A 25,953-nucleotide genomic window follows, 5' to 3' on the forward strand; every position below is an offset into this window, starting at 1 on the left:
TGCACCCTTGATTTACACGAGGTCAAATCTTCCACAGAGGTAATCGTACGCCACACGGTTCATGGAGTCGCACAAATACTACCGTGTTAAGTCTTAGAAACAAAACAAATTCTTTAGTGTAGTTTGACAAAGACGAAGCGACGAAGCGAAGGCAATTTTGTCTCTAGTCTGACTCCAAATAATGTTTAGGCCACCGTTTCCATCCTGACCTCAAGGCTTTGTCAATAAACCAAATGTATATTCCTCCCCGGACAGGTCTCTTCACAGTCGTCTCATTGTATTGTTTTCTTTGTTTTTTTTTTTTTTTGCTCCCATTCTGTTGCGTTTGATAAATTCCCCGTTGCTCTTAGACTCTTACGTCGCTCGCCTTTTGAACGATGATCAGAGTATCTTGGGATCTTTCAAGTGTGTCAGACCGTGTCACACAATAGCCACGTTATAAATAATTGACACGTCAATACGTAAAAAAAGCACGTGCTTCTCGAGTCATGCAACAGTGTTCTGCAAACACACACATCAGCCAAAGGTAAACCTACTTTAGGAACTTCACCACCTGTGCTGTGAACTTTGCGACGGATAAGAGCAAGAATGTCATAATGAATAATTTAATTTTGAAACTGGAACTGTCGTAGGAAACTTCAAATTAATGACTTTAGATCAGTTGTCAGTGATTCCTTAAGTGTGATGCAAAGCTGTCACCTGGTGCGATATTCCGTATTCCGAGTGATTCAAGAATTCCAATTCAGTTCTTTCCATGAAAGATCCTTGGCAGTGAGTGACTTGTGGTTTGGGGAAATCAATGAAAACATCTCACCTTACGGCTTCTAACTTTTCGTTTTCGTGAATTTTAATTGTTAGCCGTAATCACGACATTTGACGTCGTCGAAGATGAAAGAGGTTAATTCAAGCAGGAGTAACCTCATCAGTTCGGACGACGAGAATGAAAACATCGACGGAAAGCCGGTAGGTGGATGTAGAAGAATAATTTTAACAGGTGGTAACAAAATTAATCTGTCTAAAAATTTCCTTCAGAGGTAGGCGCGTCGAGTGACAATTTCCTCGAATAAGCTTAAGTTGAAAGTGCATTTTAATATTCTATTGAAACAAGATATTGTTATTTGTGTATGTGTGTGGCCAGTCGACTAATATTTCTTACCACGTCTTGTAGTCAAACACACCAGAAGCCAAAGCATCATGGATTTACAGAACTTTCAGGAAAAGAACCTGCCATTGGTTTATTCCGTCTACTCAAAATGATTATAGGTAAGCACAGGTTAAATGCAACAGAAAAATACTAACTGAGAAATTATCAGATCGGTCAGAATTTTAAATCCATTGTAGCAACAAGACTTGTAGGAACGGAAGTCGAAGATGAGACCCCAAAGAGTGATAAGCACCTCATTTCTCCCCACAATATCACCCCTAAATCAAACATTAAGGCAAAGAGAATAAAAGAAATTATCCAAAACTCTAGAAGCTCTAAATTTGTAGCTAAATGCTCTTTAGAATAGAGAACAGTATGGAAAACTTGCATATTGATTTTAAGGCTTAGGGGGTTAGAGAACTCGATCCTATTGTGTCTGTTTGCACTCCGCTTTCTCCCGCCATGACGCATTCTTTTGTAATAATTCATTTGCATGGTGACAATCAAACGCTGAAATCCGCTCTAGAGGAGAACAGTCGTGCGTATTCAGGTGTCACGCATGCAGATATAATCAAGCCTTTACACCTAAACATCATTGCCCATATTCTGCATACTGTTTACTATACCTTTCCTGGGATGTTGACAAGGAGAATTTGTTTGACAATATTAAGTACTAGCTTCTTTAGTTTGTGATCGTTTTCCTTATTGAAGAGGGCCATTGGGATTTTCGGTTTCGCGGTTTTGGATTTTTTGGATTGGTTTTTGTGCTAAAAAACTTCCGTTTTTAGGTTTTGGAGTTTATTAAGGTTTGCGGATTTATCGTGTTTCAGCATGTGGTTTTCGGCTTTCGCGGAAAACTCTAACGGGTTTTCGGATTTGATATCCGATGCGGTTTTCGGTTTTTCCTATTTGTCCTATTTAGGTTCCGGTTTCTCTTCGATCTGAGCGGCAATTAGGCGCCTCCACTGATTATTGAGAGGAATACGTGACAAACCAATTGAAATATCGTAGGGATCCCTAGGGGTTTCACGCTTCTTTTAATAACTGGGATCTGAAAATGTACCGATTTGGACAGTTTTGCAATCGAATATTTTGGGGGTTTTTCGGTTTTGAATGATAATTTTCTACGGTTCTGCGGTTTCTAATAGGCCCCGATGCCCCGCTTCTTATTCCCATGACCTTCACGCTTTGACCCATAACAGTGACCAGCTTCTAATTTCTCCTTGCAACATCTCCTCTCAGTCAAATGAGAGGTGATGAAACAATCACCAAATAAAGTGTTTTACCGGCTACAAACGGTCCAAAGTTATTTTACAATCGGTAATTAATCGGCAGAATTCGGTAACTTTTATAACGTCCAGCGCGCTGAGCATGCATTAGGCTAGCTGCCGCTGACCATGCATTAGGCTAGCTGCCGCTGTCCTTTATTGATCTCACTCGTTTTCTTCGGTTTCTCATCCAGATGCTGTTGTGGGCGCTTGAAGCAGCACCATAACGGTGAAGCATTGCTGTCGACTGGTAAAGCAGGAGACAAATGGCAGGTATCTAAACATACTATCACCAAACCAACCAATGCCTATGGAGAACTAGAATTTCAAGGAGCCGGACAAGTCAGCCGAGCCAAGGTAAGGAAACATTTGATCTTACAAACGTCGTCTTTTCATTAGCGATTATATAAAATAAATCCTATTTCGACCTGAGGATTATTTTCAAGTAAATGAATTATTTTTCGCGGGAGCTGCGATTAAAGAAATCGCAGGATTTGAACCACTTCGAGGCCTAAGTATTTTCGAGTTTCTTTTAAGGAATTTCTACAATTGCAGCCGGCCACTGAGGAACATTTTTATACTGGTACTTTCTTTTTTCCAAAAAATAGATGAAGATGTTAATTATTCGCTACGTTCCTGGTGACGCCGTAGACCAGCGAAATCTTGCATTTTCAAAAAAAAACAAATTTTAACAGTGGTTGAAAGCTTCATTCTCACCTCAATCTTACTATTTTGGAATGTTTGTAAAGGACAATATGGAAAAAGAAATTTAGACAAAGAAAAACTTTGATTTCCTCGGGAAGATCTGAAGTCTAAGCTAGTTACGATGTCGCAGTTGGATGCGCTATCAACTGAGCTGCAAACAACCTGCTTACGGCCATGGGCGGGCAGTTGGCATCAGACAAAGGGCAGCAGCGCGAGCAGCGGGCAGCATGAACTAAGAAGGCGCCGTGTTTTTCTCCCTTCATGATTTTGCGTGATTTGCACTCCTAGTAAGCGTGTGATCATTCTGATTTGGTTAAAGAAAGCGGAAAAAAGACTGTCGGGCAGGATGAGCCGCATGGTCGTCATTCACGAACTAGGCGCATATATTAGGTACATATCTAACGAGCGTCCTGCCTACTAATTTATAACATTCTCTTTTCTTTTGTCTTTTCTTTGACCAGTATATCCGTGTATCTCAGGACACAGACCCTGAAATGGCTCTGCGCCTTCTCTGTAAGGAATGGAAGCTGGAGCTTCCCAAGCTTCTTATCTCAGTGACGGGGGGCGCAAAGAATTTTGTGCTTCATCCGAGACTGAAACAAGTGCTGCGACAAGGCCTTCTTAAGGTACATTGAGAACTGATTCGTTTACACAATGTTTTGATATATTCTGTATCTGTAGCAAACGAAAAAGACCCCTAAAAACTCTCAATTTCTACTCTGCAATCTGAGTTTGAAACAGAGAACTTTTGGAGTCGACCCGCAGAACAGCGACTCAATTCGTCTGAGTTTTCTTTGTTGCTTTGGTTAAACATGCAAACCTTTCAGTGAAACTGATAGCAGGGAGGGAAAAACTATAAATTGAATCGCGGCATGTTTTAGTAGTGACGAGACCGAGCATGCCGAGAAAAAATATAACACCCAGGTGTTTTCCAGTGTTTTACTTTCATTTCAGTTGGTATTTTTGCCTTTTCTTCACAGGCCGCGCAAACCACAGGAGCCTGGATCATGACAGGTGGTACGAACACAGGTGTGATGCGTCACGTTGGGGAGGCTGTGCGAGGTCATACAGTTATGTCACGTGGTGCCCAACTGAAGGACAATACCCAGCAAGTTCATTTGATTGGCATAGCGACCTGGGGAATTGTGGATCACAGAAAAATTCTCGTCGGTAATCAGGTGGATTCTTAGCTAACAATTCAGCGAAGCAATATTCGAAAGTCTTTGGATCAATGTCACTATCTGGGCAACTGCGCACCTACCCCTCCCCTAACCCAGCAAAAGTCAACTGACGACAAGCAAGGGTTATTGTTGGGTTAGGAAAGGGTTAGGAGCAAAGTTGCTCCGTTACTGACATTGATCCAAATCCAATTGAGCCCTTTTCGTGGGAACTTTTCATCGACTTTCCTTCATCCCCAGTGTATCGCTAACCGAACTAAAAATGCTAGAAAACGTTAATAAAAAAACTATCAGAGCTCTAGGAATAATAATGCTAATGATAATAGTAATAATAATAATGATAATTTGGCGGGAGAGTAGGAAATTATAAATTTATAAAGTTTCCAAAAAAAGTTTAATTCATTTTAAACGAGAGTAGGTTAATGTCATGTTTATCACGATTAGCGATGTCGAAAGAGTTGTCAGGGTGCGTTCTCAGATTTCCTCTTGGTCCTCTGCTTATTACAGATGAACTTTCTATTAGTCATCTCCTTGAATCATATGATTTCAATCAATAGAAGCTCTGCTCATTATTCAACGATCTTGAAACTTTTTTTTTCAGGATGTGGTGTCTTATCAGATGACATCCAGTAAGATGTCACAAGGCGCATGCCTGGATAACAACCACACACATTTTATTTTAGTTGATGATGGCACGATCAATAAATTTGGAGGAGAGATTTCTTTTCGCGCAAGTCTTGAGAACTGTATATCACGAAAACAGATGGAGAAATCATGTGGTAAAAAACGAATTATTGTCATTTTGCTGTTCATAAGTGTTTTGGTCGTCGTCAATCCTTGCCCCAATTCTATTGTATATGTGGGACGTTCCATGATAGATTTGGGATCTTAGGCAGTCACGACTGTTACGCTTATGAAAAACGTCGAGTTAAAAATTGTACTTAAAATTGCCTTTAAAATTTTGGGAATTTATCTTTCTGTTTACCTTTTTCTCACAGCACAAGATCTCATCTCATGCACAATGAAGACAGGCAACATTGAATCCCAAACACAAGAGTGATTAATTTTCCGTCGGGTATTCTCGTTCCCAGACCATTCGAAATTTGGTGATCTCTCTTTGTTTTGTTTGGGACAGTTAGGAAATTAATTAGGTTTTTTTAGTGTGCGTTCAGAGCTATTGTCCTGCTCATGAAACTTTTTGTTTCTCAGCGTTCTCGCTGCCGTCTTCTCCCTTTTTTACTCGCGGTCCCTATTGCTAAAGCGACGAGATGGTTAAGATTCAGATTTGTGAAGGGATATCGCTTATCAAGGTTACTCCTAAGTGAACAGAGATCTATAACAAATATTGATCTTAAGCTACAGTAGCATGCAAAGCGAGGGCACTTTAATTACATAGTGTTTTTCAGCTGTTGTAAATACAATTTATTCTTCTTCGCTTGCACTAGACTCTGATCCCGGAGCCTTATTTTTTTGTTTGTTTTTTTGCTAAAAAAACCTGCCAAATGGTGAAAATGGGCTGGAGAAGACTTTGTATCTCATTTGATCGTCGAAAAATAAAACGAAAAAAATTTGAAGGCAGAATACATTAACGACGCCCGTATAATAGAAATCCTTAACCCTTTACACCCTAACATCGGAGTGGATATTCTCCATATCGTTCTCTATACATTTACTGAGATGCTCAAAAAGGGAAATTGTTCAACAATCAGGAGCTTCTTTTGCTGGTGATCGTTTCCTGTATTCTTTTAATGTGTGATTCAGAGGTAATATTGTAAAGAGAAATTAGATGCTAATCATTCTTAGGGATCTAAGAGTTAACAAGCGTTATTCCTGTCAATAGTTCCAGACAAACTTATTTCTGGAATGTTTTTTTCTGTTCATAGAGCGAACGCATGGTGTACCTGTGGTACTGCTCGTTCTAGAGGGAGGCCCCAACACCATTCGCACAGTCTTAGAATCTGTTGGAAGGAGTCCTGCTGTACCAGTGGTTGTTGCCGAAGGAAGTGGCAGGGCGGCAGACATCTTAGCGTATGCTCATCGCTTCATTTCTCAGAGTAGCTGGTGAGTGAATGTTTAGGTTTACTATGGGCTGCACTGAACAAACGAACGCAGCCGTTTGTGAACAAAGTTAAGAATGTTACCTTTTAAGTCACCCAATTATAAACAACATAGAGAACGGTTTCCCACTGAGAGCTGTAGAGCCAGCACCAAATTAAGTAATCGAACTCTAGTCAGAACAGACACGGATAAAGCATGGAGCTTTAATTCGATAATTTGGCTCAATCGCGGAAAAAGTTACTGGTGAACAAGTTGCAATCGGGTTTAGCTCGTATCTGATAGACTTGAAGTGGCGCGAGTTTTCTAGACTAATCAAAGAGTAAAGTTCAGCAAACCAGTAATATGGATAGTTCTCGACTCTCGATTGATTTCTCTATAGTAATGCTGTAATCAGTTTTATAGGACCATCATGGAGCAGGGATTAGACATTGTCAATTAAGGACACACGAACTTGACTTTCAATTATATAGGGGATGACATAATGTTCACAAAAGTGACGTCGTTTTACTCAAGGTGTTGGGAGAGTTTTTTAAGGAGACTCGTGGGGTGATAAGAAAAAGTTGGATATGCTTCCCACTAACCAACAAGTGACATTTGATAAAACGTTTGCAAGAGGGAAAAATATGGGAGAACACTTACACGAATAAATCTTATTAGTGGAAGAGTGAAACACACTTGAAATGTTGCTGTTAGCGACTATATGTCTTTTCCCCTTTTTAATCTGCTCTTCTATCAAGTAAATGCAGTATAAAGTTAGCAGTCTTGACTTTTTTTCACAGTGATGGAGACCTTCAGGAAATGGTGGATGTTGTGGAACATCATCAACTGTTTGTCAAAATAGAAAAAGCTTTCCCTGAATGTGACGAGGAAGAATGTCTGAAGATCTACGAAAATGTCCTGAGATGTGTAGGAAACAAGAGATACGTATGTCCGTTTTTGCTTAATTTTTCTTATCCAGTTCTTTTTCCCCATTGGCCCCATTCCCCTACCTGTTATGTGCAGAGGTCATAACTAAGTGAGAATACCAGAGACTATAGTTAAGGTTTCTGAGAAGTTTTAGATTTTGATATCAGATCGCTGAGCCTCAAAGTTGAAAAGTAAAACCGCGACCAGAATCCTAACGTGTAGCTGAGAGCTGGCCTGACATTCCACCGTCTGTAGTTGCTGTGGTCTTCTTACTGGCATCAAATCAGTTCCTGATCCCCCGATTACCTCATTTTCATCTACTAACGATCTTTTTTAGATCACAATTTTCAGTGTGAACGAAGATGGGATGGATATTGACCGAGCAATTTTGAGAGCACTTTTAAACGGTAATTCGTCATAGGTAGATCCATGCCTATTTTCCTCTTTTTGATTGAACTGTGAAAAAAAATGCAATGAGAATCAGGAAATCATCCATTTTAAGGGGCCTTCGTTTTGATATAAAGCAAGAATCTCAGGACTAGCCACCTAATGAATATATCATCATCTAGTGGGAAATTCTCTCGGAGATGGTCAACTGAAGAAAATAGTTGAATGTTTACGGTGAATCTGACTTACGAGGGCTGACATATATTTGATTCGTCTACCCACAATTAGAGTTTTTTCTAATTTAGATTTCATAAGTTAATTCGTGGTTGCCTCAACCGAATTATGATTTCACCGCCACTGCGATAGACTACTTGCATCTTTTGATTGTTTAGCTGTGAATAAAAGCTTCCTCTACAGATGATCTTGGCAAGTCTAATCCATTACATTCACTTTCCAGGTCACAGTGCTTCGCCGTCCCACCAGCTGAGTCTGGCTCTTATATGGAACAGAGCTGACATCGCTAAGTGCGAAATCTTCAAGGAGGATCGTAAATGGGAGGTTTGAAGAAAATCTCTTGTGCATCCTGTTGAAACCATTAGGGACTTTAAACGCTTTAAACGATACTCTCTCACCTCATCCTCACCCGCCTGATTCCCATGAGCTCGTTGGTAAACCTTAGTTTGTTTACGTTAGGACAACTCCCTCAGTTTTCCAGTGTTCTTGCAAGAGTTATCTTTACAGCTATTTAGTAATTTTATTGAAGAATCTTGTGGTGAATTTACAAAATTAACATCGCCAACGAGCTCTCCATTCTAACTTAGGATCTTTGTTATGGCTATGATTGCCAAAGTTTTTGTGGCTACAGTTAAAAATTCCTCATCGGTGACAATTTGTTTTTCTGCATTCCGTCAGATTTCGGTATTGGAGAGCGCCATGTTTGAGGCTTTGGTGAAGGACCGTGTTGACTTCGTTGATCTTCTCTTGGAGAATGGTGTTAGTATGTCGTCGTTCCTCACTGCTCGCCGTCTGGAGGAACTTTACAGAGTTGTACGTTAATTTCTTGCACTCTTGTATTATATTTGTTGAATTTCCACATCATGAGACATAAGTTGTTTTTGGCTGATTATCGAATGCCTTGATTTGATCGGGGATCCATCTTTTTTTATTCAACAGAGGGCAACAAAGAGCTTCACACTTTATCGACTCTTTGGAGGGAAAAAGGTATCACAGGGTGCTTTAAAATTTCTTCACGTTTTTGTGGCTAAACATTCTCATGAAATCTCTGATGAGTTTTGCAATTCACGATTATACTGATCTTTACTGTACTGCAGGCTCTTAAATCCTTCAAACTGGGAGACTTAGCAAGTGTCACTGAACGGCTGTTGGGAATCAGCTTTGTTCACCATCACAAAGAATATGGATCGATCAAGAAGGTAGACGTATTTAAACTGCAAATTATAGAATTTCAATCAGGTTCGTCGCACCGATCCTCAAAACGCGGATTTTTTTTTTGGTAAAGACTTCTTCGAAGTCGAGAAAACCCTAAATTGATTTCATTGTGTACATTCAACAAGTATGCCTACAAACCTTTGAAGTTGAAGTACGTTCGGTTAAAACGGATCTCGAGGCCAGCACGCTTATGGCAATCAGCTTCCAGTGGCCCTCTTAAAGTCACGCGCTTTGGTGTATATGTGTCTGGCCCTTGATCAGATAAACTTCGTACTCATCATGAGTTGGAAAGTAGACGACTTCAGTAAACTTCCGTTAGCTTACACACACCTTTATTACTGACGCTTGACATTGGACAAACTCTTGGGTTATTTTTCCCAGGCCTTGAACTAATACTCAAAATTGTCTTATTTTCCAGGGTATAGGAATGGCGAATATGAAAATGTTTATGTCAACCGCAGACGAAAGCTACTTTGGCGCAGGGTTCAAGTTACCGTACAACGAGCTCTTAATATGGGCAGTACTCTCTAATCTCCACAAAATGGCACTATTTTTGTGGGAAAGAGGTGATGAGAACCTTGCCAAGGCCCTTGTGGCAGGCAAATTATTTAAGGCTCTCGCAGAGGAGATGGCAAAAGAGGAATTGAAGGCAGATATAACAGAGGAACTCGAAACTCATTCACGGTATGTGTGCATGCTTTTTAAGTAAACCATCAATGATAATGCTTTAGTATGACTTTGAGAGAGACTGAAACACCCATAGACTATTTTGAATGAGTTCTTATGACCAAACTAAACAAAACCTAATTTTTCCAATTCGAACTTAAATCAATATATTTTCCTTTACATAGACTACATGAATAAAGACTTAATGTTATATTCTTAGTCATGTGTTTTTGTCCTTAGATTGGAGAGATTTGAACATGAAAACCAAAGTTAGTAATTTTCCGTGCTTAGCGATGTTCCCCTATTACTGATATCGTAAATCGGGCCTTAAAAACTTCATCTGTCTAGTGATTATTTTGAAGGAGAAAACGGTAAACTCGTAACTGTTCAGTGATGAATAGATAGATATCTTGTGCTCATAATCTTATGGCTGATCATGCTTTTTTTTAGTGAGTTTCTGGGTATTGCTTTGGGTTTACTTGATGAGTGTTATCGCTCAAATGAAGACGTAGCACAGCAGTTGTTGACTTACAACTTGGACAACTGGGGAGACCAGTGCTGTCTGTCACTTGCTGTTGCTACAGGGCACGAGGAGTTCGTTGCTCACCCATGTTGTCAAACCCTGCTAACTGAGATCTGGATGGGAGCCATGAAAATGAGCGAATGGTGTTCAGTCAAGGTAGAAGTTGTTATACGGTACCATCCTTCTTTTATGACTGCGATAAAGCCAGTGTTATTAGCAAGGTTCTCTAACTGTTTAACCAAAGCCATACTTATCATAAAATATCATTGCATGTATATAAGTTAACTTTGAGATGATAGATGGACAACGAGCTATCCTAACCCAAATAGGTCTAATCCCTGTATACAAGGGCGAATGGAATTGCCAATTAAATAAATATAGTCCAGAAAAAACTTGTTGAAGAATGCTTTTCCACTTAACGTCGTAAAACCAAAGAAATTATAACAGCCGATAAGAAGAAACTGGGAAAATACCTTTCAGAGCCTGTTAGAACTCAACATAAAAACAACCAAATTGCATAAAGCGCGGGAAAACGCGAACCACCTAGTCGTGATTGGTTTTAGTTTTGCATCTGATTGGTGGAGAAAGTGGTGCGAATATTCTGACCCAATCACAGAGCGAAGTAAAGCAAAACCAGTGCAATCTCGGATTACTTTCGACACTCAATTGAAATTGCTCTATTCTTTTAATTTTAATTTTGATAAGCAACCACAGGATGATGGCAAAGGGTATTTGGATTAAGTCTCGTAAACTTAAAACTAAGCTAATCATAGAGGTCAATCAGAACCAAGGAAAATGTTGCAAAGAACAAACGAGACCTCATTGGAGAAACTGCATGAGGCGCTAGAAGTTGGCGCGAGTTTCTTAGACCAATCACAAAGAGAGGGCTTATTGGAGGATCTTGCTATACTAGCTATGTAAAGAATATTTTAGAAAATGGGTCACTGTGGTTCAAGTTTGTAGATTTTGAGTCTTTATATGTTGAAAGTGCAGTTTTTTTTACTTGCAGACCGTTCTGGGCGTCCTGATTCCACCTACAATTGCATTCTTAGAGTTTAAAAGTAAGAAAGAACTGTGTCAAATGCCAGTCACATTCGAAGAACACGAACAAGGGCAAACCGAGAAAGGCGAAGAGGAGACTGGGAATGAAGAAAAATCTAACGGAGACACCGCAGCACGCTTCTCCAAAACAGATTCACAAGTACATCTCAGGTAAACACTGTCGTGGAAATTCTCCTCTTAAATAATTTCGTTTCTTTCTTTTGTCTCTTTGTTTACAAAAGGAGGCCATCTTGTTTGGTGGTAATAGTGTCATCATAGTGCCTTCCTGGGGTCTCTGAAATCAACAGTAATATCTGATAATAGCTTTATAGGGGATTACGAAATGGAGCGATTTTCGCTTAAATGTTAAAAGTAATACGTAAAGCACTAGTCTGAGGTCCCGGGTTCAAGTCCTCCACCCTGCGTTCAAATCCTTGGCTACACTTTATATACAGTCAACTGGTATGTCTGTGGCAAGTTGGGATTTTCAGCGCTATGTTTATTGACAATGTTTGTTTCAGTTTGTTTATTTTAGCCGTGAAAAGCCCCATTGGGGAAGTGGTCTCTTCATGTTAAATTAAATCATTATGAATATCATTCTATATTTTGAGTTTGTCAATTCAATGAATTTTATCACACTAACGTGCTACATGAGAATACATTCATTTAAAGGCAGCAAATCTGTGATGATGTCACTTGTCCCGTTTTATATCTAATCGAGAATGAATCTCGCCTTACTACGGCTTGTTTGCAGAAGTAACAGGTCCCGATCTTCTGCTCTAGACACAAGAAAATCTTGATAATAATGGAGAAACGCTTCCATGTTTTCTACATGCAGTTCGCTGTCTAATTTTCTCCGTGTTCCCATGATCGTCATTAGCATACTGTTAAAGAGAAGATTGACAGAAATCCGTTATTCATCATGACTTGGATGTACAATAAGGTCATGGTTACTTCCTCTTGAGCTTTGTATACTTTCATCCGACAATAATTCACTGAACGTACACAATCAATTTCAAATTTTGCGTCTCACAATGCCCTCCTTTTTTGTTGTCAAGGGAAGACAAAAGTCCGTTTGAGGTCGAAATTAGATAATATGTTCTTCCGAGTTGCGCATAGAGCTCGTCTAAAACAACCTTCTTGATTTGCTCAGGATCTTTGCATTTGAGCAGAAGCTTGCCATCTACTGACGCGTCACAGAGATTATATCCTGCTGAGCCAACTCGCCACACATTCTCGAACATAATATCGGGAGGCATTCGTCCATTCGAGACATCACTGTTAGGGCAGATGATTGCAAGCTTATCCCCCGCATTAAGAATCAGCGCTTTGTTTCCATTAGCAAAGTATTCGCCCTCTCTAGACCACACTACCGAAACTTCCTTAGCGTTGGTAGCCGCGAGGACAAAAACAGCCGCGACAATGAAGGACAAAACACTTCGAATAGGAATCATTTTGTAATTCAGTCGGCTGTGAAAATGTTCTTCCACTTTATTGTCTGCTTGCTGGGTTTGTTATAATAGTGATTCCCGCATGGCGTTTGAATTATTAACATCTTTTAGTCTTTTTCGTAATTTGCTTGCAGCTAAGGTGTCTATTTAGCTGGTAGCGAGCAAGTTTTTTTCCGTGTATTGACATTGTGTCGCATGGTTTCCAGTGTCACTTTGTTTCATGCGCTGGTAACTTAACCCACCGTAGCACAATTGTGTTATTGACATATGGGTTGTTTTATTTCTTTTGAATTCCTGATTCACACAATTCTTGCGTTAAAAAAAAAAAAAAAAGGAAAAATGTTTCAGAGGCGTTACTATTTTCATTCATTGTTATCTTTCGTTTACCTTGAGAATCTAATGACCATACAAGTGTTTGTAGTAAGCTCGATACATGTGGGCAAATTAATTGTAATTGAGATAACTTCCTTTTAAACTTAGTTTAGTGATACACAGAAATAGAAGGGCACTGCTCATCAAACTTACATGGACAAATCTTGTAATTCCCGTTAAATAGATCATTCTCGCCCTCCAGCCGTACAGAAAGCACGGACTCTCTGAGTGTGAAAAAGCGATGGATGGATGCGTCTGAGAGTCCTATGGTAGATCCCAGTTTAGGACGGAAGCTGTTCGATTTTTATCGGGCGCCCATCACCAAATTTTGGGGGAATGTGGTGCGTAGTTTACTTTGAAATTTGCCAAACAATAAGAGGTAGAATAATTAAGCTTTGATCCTGTACCACTGGGTTATATAGTTTGCTTTCTAGGGAGGACAACATGGTGGCCGACAAGAGGTCGGAGCTTTTCTTACGCATTGCCTTCCCTCTTTGTCTTCGGGGTTGTTGTTTGGATGCATCATACATCGTGTACGGCTTGTTGCATAAAAAAGCTCAGACGAGGGTTGTGAAGGTCAAAACTCTCTCTCCTTCGTCTCTGAAAACGATTCTTTAATAAATCAATTTATGTTTGAAGGGGGTAGGGTAAGGACCGGTTCTTAAGAAACTGTGGTGCTGCGTCGGTTGGGGGGATTACGAGAATTTGGTTTTATCAAGAGACATGATAATGTAAATTGGCCACTGTAAAGAGATTCTGAAGCTTACGTTTAAAGCGTTAGCCCTTTGTCAGAGCGAATGTTCTCTTAGCGGTGGCCAATTTACTTCATCGGCTCAGTTGATCGAACCAAGTTATCTTGACTGACTAGTACTTTTTTCATGGGGGAGGGAAGGAGGCGACTGTATATCTTCATGTACGCTAATTGCACGCGTTATTTTCTTGTTGCAGATTGTCTACTTCATGTTCCTGATTTTGTTCTGTTACGTTATTTTAGTTCGTCTTCCTGTGACCCCCCCTCCCCAAGAAATCATCCTCATCATATTTGTATTTACATTGTTTACAGAGGAAGTTAGACAGGTTTGTACAAATGTAACCTTTTTCATTTATTTTCCCCATTACATCCAACGTTTGACATGTTTGCATTGTTCGGTGTTCCGCCTCTTGTGAAAGTTCCTCGCGTGATCGTTTTTTAGGTTTATATTATAGCACTCATAGATCTACAAAAACTTTTCTTTTCCTAGAAAATTTTCTTCAGGCCAGCCATATTGGGCTTGGGTAATTTATCACTCTTAGTTAATTTATCAAACAAAGAAATGATCCCCGCTGGTGAACTACAATTTAAACAATTGCAGAAAAGAGTCCTGAACACATTTGGGCTACGAAGCCACGCATTGAGAGCGCGGCAGATTTTAGAAGGTTCATCTTTCACTGGAGGACGTTGCAATGTTAAACCAAAGCAATTCCTTATAACTGTTGACACTAAATTATATCGTAGATTTTTCCTTACATTTCAAAAAGCGGGCAAGCAGCCAATTTGACACCGTTCTTAAAGGGTGATTTACTCACATCTTTCTTTCCTTTAATCATCAACAGGTGCTTCATTCGGAGTCTAAGAGTCTACTCAAGAAATTTAAAGAATGGGGTTCCTGCAAATGGAATTTGTGTGACGGTTGTGCCATTCTGTTATTCTTTGTTGCTGCTGGTTTTCGCTTGAACCCAGAAACTCTCAAAATAGGTCACATTCTTTACTGCCTCGACATCATGTTGTGGATCATCCGGGTTCTCGACATTTTCTCGTTTAGCAAAGTGCTGGGACCGTACGTCGTCATGATTGGTCGAATGGTACGCATAACTCAATGGTACATGTGTGGCTCTTAGGCTGTATTGAAAAAAGGAAAATATAAAAATTATTTTAGGATATTAAAAAAGTAAATTACTTATTGTGGGGTGTACTTGGCAATTTTAGCAAGTCTACAGGTAAGCCATTGTAATAATTACAAGCATATAGTACAAATCAAATATGGCATGGTTGAATAACAAATGAATAAATATATTGGGTATTGACAAGCTTGGAGGAAGAGTGAGATTCAGAGCTACCGAGAAGCACATCACTATTATGTGAATACGAGAACTTAGAACCTATGATGGAAACAATCTCTGCCTTGCACAGTATTTTCATCATTTTCCAACACTGATAGGAAGAATAAGGGTGCTCTCAGTAATACTGAAATTACTTAAACCACGGATGAAAAGAAAAAACAACTTCTCACCATTTGGAATGACATCTGAAGTAACTTGCCAGTGTTAGTTCCCCATAATGGCGGGCTGACTATAACTTGACTAAACCAATGGTTTTGTTTTTGTTCAGACAATCGACATGACGTATTTTCTGCTTATCATGGTGGTGTTCCTGATGGCGTATGGTGTGGCGCAACAAGCCATCTTGTTTCCCTACGAATCAGGTTCTTGGAACCTCATTCCCAAAGTTTTCTTCAGACCTTACTTCCAAGTCTATGGCGAACTGTTCATCGAAGATGCCAGCCATGGTATGTTACCTTTGTTTGTATTTCCTATTAAAACAAAGGACGCAGAAGAAAAATAGATGTCAGATGAAAAACCAAGCAAGGGAATGATCCTCGCAGGTGGAGTGCGATTTTATGAATTGCAAAAAAAAAGAGGCCTGAAAAACATTGACTTGACGGGATTCAAACCCATGCTCCTAGATACTAGATGGGTGCTACTACCAGCTGAGTTACGAAGCCATACCTTGAGAGCAAAAACGCTTATTACTATGCAGCGATTGTAAACCCAATTTTTGAGAGTTATTAGTTTGCCATCTCTGTAATACCACAATTGTGGGAAGTCCTTTGATGTTTATTGCCGATCATCGAGGTGAGAGTAGCCCTGAACTAAAAAACAATTGGTTCCGTCTTCAACGTGAGTGTTCAGTGCCGGTTGACAAGCTTTGAAAAGATTTGTTTCGTACCTATTGGTGTACAAGTTGGTGTACTTTTCTGGAAAGCTGGTCTACATACTTGCCCCGTCATCTTTCAACAGATTTCATCAGCTACTGGTAATTAAGGCGGTCGTCGTGTGTTGCTTTTCATTGTATTTCCTTTTTGTTTTTGTTTTTGTTTTTGTAGAGGGTCAAAACAGCACAGCGTTCAACACACCTCGTTTTGATGAATTTGGTGGAACGCTCGTCACTGTTATTATGGCGCTGTATCTGTTGGTCGCCAATATTCTACTGCTCAATCTCCTCATTGCCATTTTCAAGTAAGTCACAGAAACAGGGGCTCATTGGTACTTTTTGAGGTGGGGTACTATTAACCACATGGAGTCCAAGTGTGTCCTACCTCTGTGTGTCCTAACCTGCTGATGTTATGTGCTATCATTTTAAGTAGCCTGAGAGCTGGCTCGAAGCGTTAGATTGTCAAGAATGGCTGAGATTACGCATCTTGTAAAGTGACCGTCTCGGCTGTGGATAACAAACCAATATCATGACAGAGTTGTACTAGGAATTGTACAAATGTAACTAGTCGAAATGTGGCGGTCAACATGGAATTTTTACTTGAAATTTTTGTCTTTCTTTAAACAATTTGCTTCATGTTACCTACTTTTCTACGTGGTTCAACATTTTTCTGATTGCCTATATTTTATGATCATTATCTTTCAAGCGTTCAGTAGACAGGGTCCTGAATATTCTTCTACTGACCACTGCATACACTATCCCTATCCGCTCAGTGTATTGAAATTTACCCATAGAAAACTCTTGAGCAAGGTGATTACAATTTATAGGTACATCCACCTAGCGTTTCACTAATTTTATCTTCGCGATATTTTAAGTAAGAATAATAGACCGCAATCGATTAAACTAACGCGGGCATTTTAATTCTTTAACGATGTGTTTTTATGGGAATGTTTCGAAATGGAAGTGACTTTCATCTACTATGGTTGTAAATCTTATTTGTTTTGTTAGCAACACGTTTTCCTATGTTCAAGCCAACTCAAACCAGATCTGGAAATTCCAGCGGTATCAGCTGATCATGGAGTATACGCATAGACCTGTGTTGGTGCCTCCGTTTATTATCATCAATCATCTGTATCTCATTTACAAAGCTTGCTGTAGACCGCGGTGTTGTGTCAAGAAAAGCAAACTGAAACGGAAAAGGGCAGACAAAAAACTAAGTGAGTGACCAAACATAGAAAGAATGTCTTGCTTAGTGTAAAGAGATTTATAGATAACATTCACGGAAAAGAAAAAACAGCTGGAGAGAAAAGGAGGGAATTATCTCGATGGAGTTGAGGTTGAAAGGAGCCCCTTACCAGCGACTTCCAATACAATGTGTAATACACAATCCTCCAAAACCTGGCCAAACTTGCATGACAATTTATGATTGAGGAAGGCGCCTTAGTGACTCTGGATACAACTGTTTTTCTAAAAAAAGCTATAAAAAACTTTCTTTTTGGTTATTTGCATTTTCCCACATTTTAGCCCCCTTAAGTATAAAGTTCTCATCGGTTATTATGATTACCTCGTTATTTGGTTAGACGCCATTCATTGGAAAAGCACCCTGTTAGAAGTAGACCACTACTTACTCCTTTTACGAACATGATTTGTTTCCTTTAACTCTCGTTGTTTCTTCTTGTTTCCATATTGTAGAGCTTTTTCTGGAGAGGCAAGATGTACATAAACTGATGTTGTTTGAAGAACAATGCGCTGAAAGCTATTTACAACAAAAGGACACGCTGTTCCATGCTACACCAGAAGAAAGAGTGAGAGTCATTGGATTTAGGTAACTGTGCCTGACAGTATATCTTGCCTTATTACTCTAAGTCCTGTTTGATTTCTTGTTGCTCATTTCGTAGTCAGATTTTTCTACCGTTCGGCCATGATTTCTTGTCACTTTTCCGATCCAAAAATTGGATCTTGGATCAAAAATGGTTCATTCTTATCGTTCTTAATGTTTATCGCTCAGGGTTGAATCCATCAATAATCACATGAGAGAGACCACCCGGGAAAATGAAACAAAAGTCCAACAAATTTCAAAAAAAGTCACGAGCATCGACGAACGCTTAACAAGAATGGAAGAGTACACTATACAAATTCTGGATATGCTTGCGAACGTTAATGGTCCTCTGTCCTCCCCTGCGGAGGAGCGTGAAGATGCCATGTCGGAGACCAGCTCGTTGAACATTGAGTACAGGGATCAGGATGAATTTTCACCCAGAGTTGGCCCTAAAAGAATGTTCAGCCGTATGATGAGTGTCCCAGCGTATGTACACCGACAGCAAGCAAGCTCAAGTCTCCGTCCTACACCTATGTACTTCAGACATAAACTTCCAAACAGCAATCCTTATCCATCTTGGTACCGTCAATTATCAAAAAGCAACTGGCACCGGAGCAGCCTTGAGAAAGCAATCCGTAAATTTAAAAGAAGTGTCACTTTACCTTCGCTGGATGAGGTGTCTAAGGGCAGTGGCGGAAAAGCGGAAAAAGGCAAAATGGAAGCGCATGTTCCTTTCGCGCAAGTTTCATCTCGGATACCGCTGAAACGTGCAGACAGTGAGGGAACAGTCCAAAGTCAAGGTATGTTCTGGAAGCACTTAGTTATTTTCTATTTATTTATCGCTTTTCATTACAGTAGAAAAGCTTTGCTACATGTGATATCAATACAGTGGTTTTAAATTAAAATTCGCTGGAATTCTACAACAGCTTAGCTAACATATAATTCACTAGCAGAGGTTGTTGTGATCTCGTCTCAGAATTTTTCATGTGAAATTATTGAAATACACCACAGATTAACTTACGGTCAAATTTAATATTATGGTTTTTAAACCATAGCCGGTAGTTAAAATTACCGGCTACCCATTGGGCAGCTTTCCAAGAGAAGTCAGCCATTGGATAAATTGGTTTTGAATCCCAGGAAGTGAACAATCAGAGAACATTTGAGCTACTCAGTCTGATTTAATTTTTAGCACAAGCCGCCGCTAAAGGCAAAACCCGCAAGCGGTCAAATACACTTCCTGATAACGTACTATACAGAGATGCGTTCGCAGCAGCCAGAGAACTGGGACTGCACGTGAAAGCGAGGCAATCACCTTATCCATTGAGCGACCAACAACGTTACCCAGTACCAGACTTCCTTGTTGATTGGCAGGTAACGCAGTTGTTTTTGTTTTTATTTTTGCTCTGAAAAAAGATGGAAAAACTTTCCACTAGCTTTTTCTAGATGTAATTAACGTGTCTAACGGCTCCTCGCCTCAACTTCAGTCTGACACTCTGTGAGCGCTGTTGAGTTCCAAACAGAATGTAAAATATGAGTTGCCTAGTTCTAGTTCTCAGGACACAAAAAATTTGGTGATTGCATGTTTTTATTTTGCCGGGGATGGTTAAGAAATGCACGTAGGAGACGAGCTATTGCTCTTCTCTTTGAAGTTTTGAACCTTACAAGCCAACTGACCAATGATAAGTAATTTTATTTGTACCACGATAAAGCATGCTACTAAACCTGAATACAATGTTGCAAGTATAATGGTGCAAAGATAATGGTATAATTCAAAGAGAGTTTAAGTTGAAGTGATTTTCATTTAGATGCCGTTCCCAGGCTATGCTCCGCCAGTGTACACTGCGCTTGATGTGATTCAAACTCCGGAGTGGGCCGACGTTGATCTTTTGGAGTAAGTTAAAGGAAATACTTGAATTCCGCTTCCTTGCACAGCCAACTTCTGGTCCATATGGCAACATTGGCTGTTATATGTGAAAAGGTCACAACAACTTGAAGTCGAGCGCTTGACTTTTGCGATCCCCTAAACAATTGGAGTTTTGGAGGATTTAAATTAGTTCTGGTTATATCTCTTCTAGTAAAACGAAAACTGTTCGTCAGCGGGGAAAAAATACATAAATACATCTAACATGTACTTCGCTATCAAAAGTGGTCAATATAGAGAATGCTTAGTATCTTTAAAACAACATGCGTCTGTAATGACTGGTCTGTTTACAGCAGTTTCGTTTCTCTATGGTTGACAAGCGACCAAGTGCGAAGGGAGCGCGCGAGAACTTGAACAACATGGTCATTCTGCACTTGCTCTTTGGAAGATAAGAGAAAAAGATCCATGAGCGGACTGGTTATGATGGAACTTCTCTGTATGTTGAAGCTAAAAGAAACTTGCATTTCACATCTGATCCTACAAACCTGATTACTTTTTGTGATCTTTTAGACCTGCCTATCAACATGTAGAGCTGAATTTCAATGACGTTGGAAAAGGAGTTGATCGAAGAAGCTACATGAAAATTTACGAAGTTGTCAACGGTATTCCACGGTGGGTCATAGAGGTTTCCTGTTGTGTTCTCCTTTAAGACATTTCCTTGAATTGAACCGGCCACATAAAAATCTTCGTTTAAGCCCCTAAATGCCATATTCTTTTGTATTGAAAGTTCTGTGCTAAATGTTGCGCTTTATGCAACAGTTTATGGCTTTGGGCAAATTGACGTCGAATTTTCTTTTGAATACCAACTGTCTTTGCTAGAAATCCAATGGGTCGAACGGGAATTGCCGCGAGAGGTCTTCTTGGCCGCTGGGGACCAAATCATTTTGCTGACCCAGTTATTACCAGGTAAAATTCATCCTTTGTCACTGTTCTTTAATATTCGGGTAATGAATACTTTGTAGAAGAAAGGCAAAGCTTTGTAAGGTCTTACATATTCACATTTGTTTTTAAGCCTTTGCTTAGAGAAGTAATGAAAACAAATTTTATCATGACCTGCGGATAAAATTGCATTAACTCTCCGATGCATTTTTAAAGTTGTCATACGGAATAACTTTTCTATTTTTAGCGAGGGAATTAATGTACTGCCCGACAGATACCTGAACTATGCGAAATTCTGTCTCGTCAGGCTCACGTAATATCTTCACAAGGACATGCTTGCTATCGCTGAAGGTGCTGAATACAAAGATTTCGTTCCAGAATTTTTAGTCATTCTACTGCCTTCATTGATCGCTGATTGCCAATAATTGATTAATTATTGTATAATTAATTATTAGAATAATTGTCTGACTGTTCTGAAGCTGAGTCTGTATGTTTCTGTATAAACTAAACACTGAAATTCTTAACCTTTTTTGTTTCCTAAAAGGTGGAAGAGGACTCAAGATGGAGCAGTTGTTGAACGTTTCGGCAAATGTGTTATGGAATTTGTCGCAGTTCAATTACGCGACACCTTGGAATGGGCGTTACCAGGGGTTCGTAATTACGGCAAATTCTCTGCCTGCCCCTTTTTCTCATCATGATTTTATCTATTCCATTCCTTTCCCATCGGAGATAAAATGGGCCACGTCTGAGAAACCCAAGGGACCCCAACCTCTCATTCAAAAATGTTCTATTTACAACTGAGAATTGCGGTTCTGCAATCAGTCTCTGCGTTAAAGTTTGCGCTTTTGAAACTCTACATGGTACATCGGGGTCTAGTCGGCTTAAATCAGGCTATCAGTAAACTTTTCCCTAAGCAACTGCCGATGGTACATTGGGCGGCTTTGTCCGGAAAGGGAGCTGTAAGGGCGAAAACAAAACACGACATCTGTTCGCTGCATAAACAGACGGTGGTCTCATGGAGGTCTTACAGAGATCTTATAGGCGGCGGTAGACTGCCCGTAACTGGCTTTTATTGTATCAAAACCCCTTCTTATCTCCTCTGTCTCTGTAGTATCATGCTAATTTAACGCGAATTTTTTAAGTCCCGCTTTACTGAGGACCCACTTCTTCATAGACCGTACTTCTCACGGATGAATGTATTTTACAGGGAACTGTTGAGGCCGAAGAGACGTTTCCAACCTACCTTCGTAATGAATTTTCCGCTGAGGCTCTCTGTTCTCCAAGTGCGAGTGAAGACGAAAAGCAGCTAATGTCTGAACGTCTTGAGCAACTTTTTTCCAACGGTATTCCGGTAAGTGGATCTAATTTCCCTATCACGCCTTCGCTTTGATCTACTCTTGTTGGTCCCACTGGGGTGTTCTTACAATTTAAAAAGCCTTGAATCAAACAGGTCGAGGACAGTATAGAAGGCAACCAGATTCTTTTTCAAATTGCTTGAATCTGTCCGGATAAGAGATATGCAATGCAGGATCCACAGTACAACCAGCATAATGTTAACTGCGGTGGCTGGAGTCAAACCTGAGCTACACTTAAGTTGTCGTTAAACCGTGTGTTTGAAAATGAGATTTAGAGTTATTATTGGAATACTTGTGTTTTACAACTCGACTGTTTGCTGTGATACTCGAATGACCCGTCTCCGTAGGTTTACAAAGGATATGTGGATGATCCGCGTAACACAGACAATGCTTGGATGGAAACAATAGCCGTGAGTTTCCATGATGATACAGGACTCATTTTGGACAGCGTTCATTTTAAGGTAGGTATTTAATAAGGTTATAACAATTTGTTCCATGTCTCCGCTACAGTGACCTAGCGGAGCCCCATATTAAAACGAATCGCAATATCATGCTCAGATCTCTTCCAGTCATATTGTAGTTGAGAAGAGTAAGACCTTGACGCCAATTTAAGCCAAACGTAATCGAAGGCCTAGGTTTCACGTATTTTACTTATTAACCAACATTTGGAAACTGTATGGAAAAGTTACTCAACACGTGCATACCTAAACGTTTATTGCAGCGTCTTCACCGCGGTTTTTGTGCGTTTGTTTGACCTTTCATATTTAGCTGGCAATTTTGTTACCCCTACTCGCACTAAAAACAGACTGTTTTTCTTATTCAAGACTGGTATTAACGCCCGCGGTCTCCAATGGCAGGAAGTCAGCAATCACCTCAAGTTACAAGCCAATCACATTCCATTCTTGAAGCGAGTTGCAGAGCTTCATGGAGCCTTGTATGACTAGCCAATATCCTCATCGGCTCAATAGAGGATTAGGAATGGGCTGTTTGCTTTTTATAGAGAATGCTTTCTTATTAACCAATAAAATAAGGAGCCATCGAATAAGGCGAAACAGTTTCTCAGAAAATACCGTGAAAAAATCAAATCCGAACCAAAAAAATTCGAATGTTCACCCTCTCCCCATTCCTTTCAGAAAATGATTTGCACCACTTGTTGATGTAAGCTGTGTTAACTACGCGGATAATGAATAAAGGGGGTAGGTTTCTGAAGAAACTGTGGTGTTACGTCAGTGGAAGATATTATAAGATAATTAGGTTTTATCAACTGAGTTGATGATGTAATTTGGCCACCGTAGAGTTCTAAGGCTGACGTTTCGAGTGTTAGCCTTTCGTCAGAGCGAAGGGATAATGGACTCCTTTTCTCTTCGCCAACTAACGAAAATACTCTGTAAACACATGCAAGTATTATCTATCGACTTGAGGTCTTCCTCGATTTAACCTTAAGCAAGTCTTTTATTGGTGACCTTAAACATGCACAGTATTTGGAGGGAATTTTTTTTGAGGAAGAAATATGCAGCGACGTTTACATGAATAAGTTAATGAATCTAGTTTTTAGTTCCACGATACGTATTATTGTCACATTTAATCTACTGGAGGCGATCTATCGACTTGATTTGAGGAGTTAATGAATGCAATGAGAAACTCGCATTGAAGTTTTTAGGCTCTGAGCCAACGTATCTTTATGGGAAATTAAGTTGGCTCTGAACCAACAAAACAGGGTTTTTTTTTTTAATGTTGAGTTTTGTGAATAATAAATAACGAAACTTTTCCGATCCTTCATTAAATCAGTGATTAAAATCGAGAAAATTTATGACAATGGCAAGTAAACCGCTTTGTTTTTTTTGGCATTTGGATGTTTCTCTGACATTGAACTTTTCCCGGTTTAGTTTCTACTTCCGTCACTGCATTTCCATAAACCTTAGAACAGGTGTCGTTCATTGTATGTTCATTTACATGCTCTGTTTGGGTCGTAAGGTTCATTTCCGTGCAAAATGTTGGACTTTGTTAAGAAAGGAAAATAGACTTGTGCTAACAACGCCGACGACGGCTTATTTCCATTTAACAATGATGTTTGTGAACTGCAGAACAAACCCACAGATTGAGCTTTCTATTTCTTTGTTGCCCGCGTGGTTTGTCGAGGAGACCACATAAATACCACTAACCGTGCAGTGGACATCACACTGCAGTTCAAAAGAGACTTCTAATGAATCTTTTTTAATCAAAACGCCCCTGATTGTCGGTCCATCTACTTTTAAAGTGTCTCTGCCTTTTTATTTTATTTCCCAGTGGTGTCATCATTCACTTCACAGCCTCTGATTGTTGTTCAAAGCTACAATTTTACATGTTTGCTCGGAAACTGAACAGCAAGAATTATCTTCACGCACACCAACACTGTCAGTCAAAGAAAAACAAAGGGTCAGAGAGTAATTTTCCTATTTCACATTTGCATGTTTTTCAATTACGGCTTCACAAGCACAAATTCAGGATTTTGCGTACTAATGAATTTAGTTTCCGTGCTTTACGCCTTTTGCTCGATATAGTGATCTACAATGCATTAAAAAAATCTCGTTTCATCATAATCAACTCTGAATCAGGTAATTTACAGATCAATTGTATTAATGCCGTTTAAAGAGAAACTTTCATTAAAATTTCTCATGGTTATTTTCAAAATTTTCAAGTTGGCATCTTTTAGTTCCAGGCTTTCGCCACGAGGAAGGATATTTAAACGCATAAGTATCACGGCCACACTAGTACCGATCGCTCATGAGGTAACTATTTTAATATTCAGTTTTGTTAAACCCTATCAGGTAACACAGTTTAACCATTGATTATTACTGCTGTTTAAAATTGACTGTCAAGGGAGAAATGCAATTCGAAAGTTTCGAACTGCATTTCTCCGCTGACAGTCAATTTTAAACAGCAGTAATAATCAAAGGAAAGGAAAATCTCTGTGTGTGAAAACTGAAATGATCTCATTCGCGAACCAGCATGAATACACAAGCACGGATTTTCACGAACATTTTTCCTATTCTGAGAGTTTGCGAGTGTCGTATAACATCTTCCTTCACTTGAACAACCAGGCTTAAAATTTAACATCTTCATTTACATCATCATTGCGCAAAAGCATCACATTCAACATTCCTATCCTAGCAGAATGCAGGAGGTATAATTTGTCACCATCAAAAGCGTAGCCTGCTACGAGTCGAGAAGGTCGTAATATGACCTCTATTAGTAGCAATCGGAGTTCTTTTCCTCCGCGTATGCCTGCGTCATTAACTGAATATCATCTTCTTTCACTTGTAATAACCAGGCTTTAATAAAAGTGAAGTTGTATATCATCTTAAACATCAGTGTATAAATGTTAACCTATCCCTTTTTGGTAGGGGACGGGGGGGAGGATACGTTGATCTACGTTTCTTTGTTTCCATATTTCTTTTTTAACAGATTAAAAATAGCACTTAGTGAAAAACTAGAGTAACGTCTTTGCAGGGGAAAATAATATTCGTTGTAGCAACTCGTGCAGGAATTCCTGTCTCTCAAGCCTCTAGTGTAACGTGCTTTTCATTCACTGTTTGTTGTTCATTTGTCCCTAGTGCAAACCGTTCTTCAATGGAGCGAAAGAAATCTGAAGAAATGGTGGTTTTGATTCACATTTGCTCATTTATGTTCACCGTTATCACTGTCCTATCAAACTTGTGTTATATGCTGTTTTCAAGTGAGCCCAACGAGGTTCATACAAATGATAATGACCCGGATGAAGAATGAGTCGAATCCAACCCTTACTGCTTATCCTTGAGAATGGGGAGAGGGAAAATGGTGGTGATGCTTTGCAAAAAAAAGTGTTGTATGAAGTCATAAGT

At 39.6% G+C, this 25,953-nt stretch overlaps 1 protein-coding gene across 3 annotated transcripts; it reads left to right on the forward strand.

The window, feature by feature from the left end:
• Positions 1–499: 499 nt before the first annotated feature.
• On the forward strand, positions 500–23,904 carry LOC131778090 (transient receptor potential cation channel subfamily M member-like 2). Of its 3 annotated transcripts, none has more exons than XM_059094471.2 (33): positions 500–526; positions 859–963; positions 1,169–1,263; positions 2,607–2,769; positions 3,579–3,743; positions 4,098–4,295; positions 4,897–5,074; positions 6,179–6,356; positions 7,133–7,277; positions 7,597–7,666; positions 8,104–8,204; positions 8,559–8,693; positions 8,820–8,867; positions 8,978–9,079; positions 9,514–9,779; positions 10,212–10,440; positions 11,294–11,496; positions 13,333–13,489; positions 14,097–14,225; positions 14,742–14,990; positions 15,517–15,694; positions 16,292–16,424; positions 17,128–17,336; positions 17,812–17,944; positions 18,128–18,738; positions 19,128–19,309; positions 19,744–19,829; positions 20,370–20,471; positions 20,679–20,765; positions 21,283–21,388; positions 21,946–22,089; positions 22,441–22,554; positions 22,918–23,904. In XM_059094471.2, the coding sequence occupies exons 2-33, from the start codon at positions 889–891 to the stop codon at positions 23,035–23,037; spliced, it is 5,091 nt and encodes a 1,696-aa protein (XP_058950454.2). In that variant the 5' UTR covers positions 500–526; positions 859–888; the 3' UTR covers positions 23,038–23,904. The 3 variants fall into 3 exon arrangements, with proteins under 3 accessions (XP_058950454.2, XP_058950453.2, XP_058950451.2); XM_059094470.2 differs by having other exon boundaries at positions 510–771; XM_059094468.2 differs by having other exon boundaries at positions 510–963.
• Positions 23,905–25,953: the final 2,049 nt, after the last annotated feature.

Source organism: Pocillopora verrucosa, chromosome 4 (genome assembly GCF_036669915.1).
Source record: "Pocillopora verrucosa isolate sample1 chromosome 4, ASM3666991v2, whole genome shotgun sequence".
In the NCBI taxonomy this organism is placed as follows: domain Eukaryota; kingdom Metazoa; phylum Cnidaria; class Anthozoa; order Scleractinia; family Pocilloporidae; genus Pocillopora; species Pocillopora verrucosa.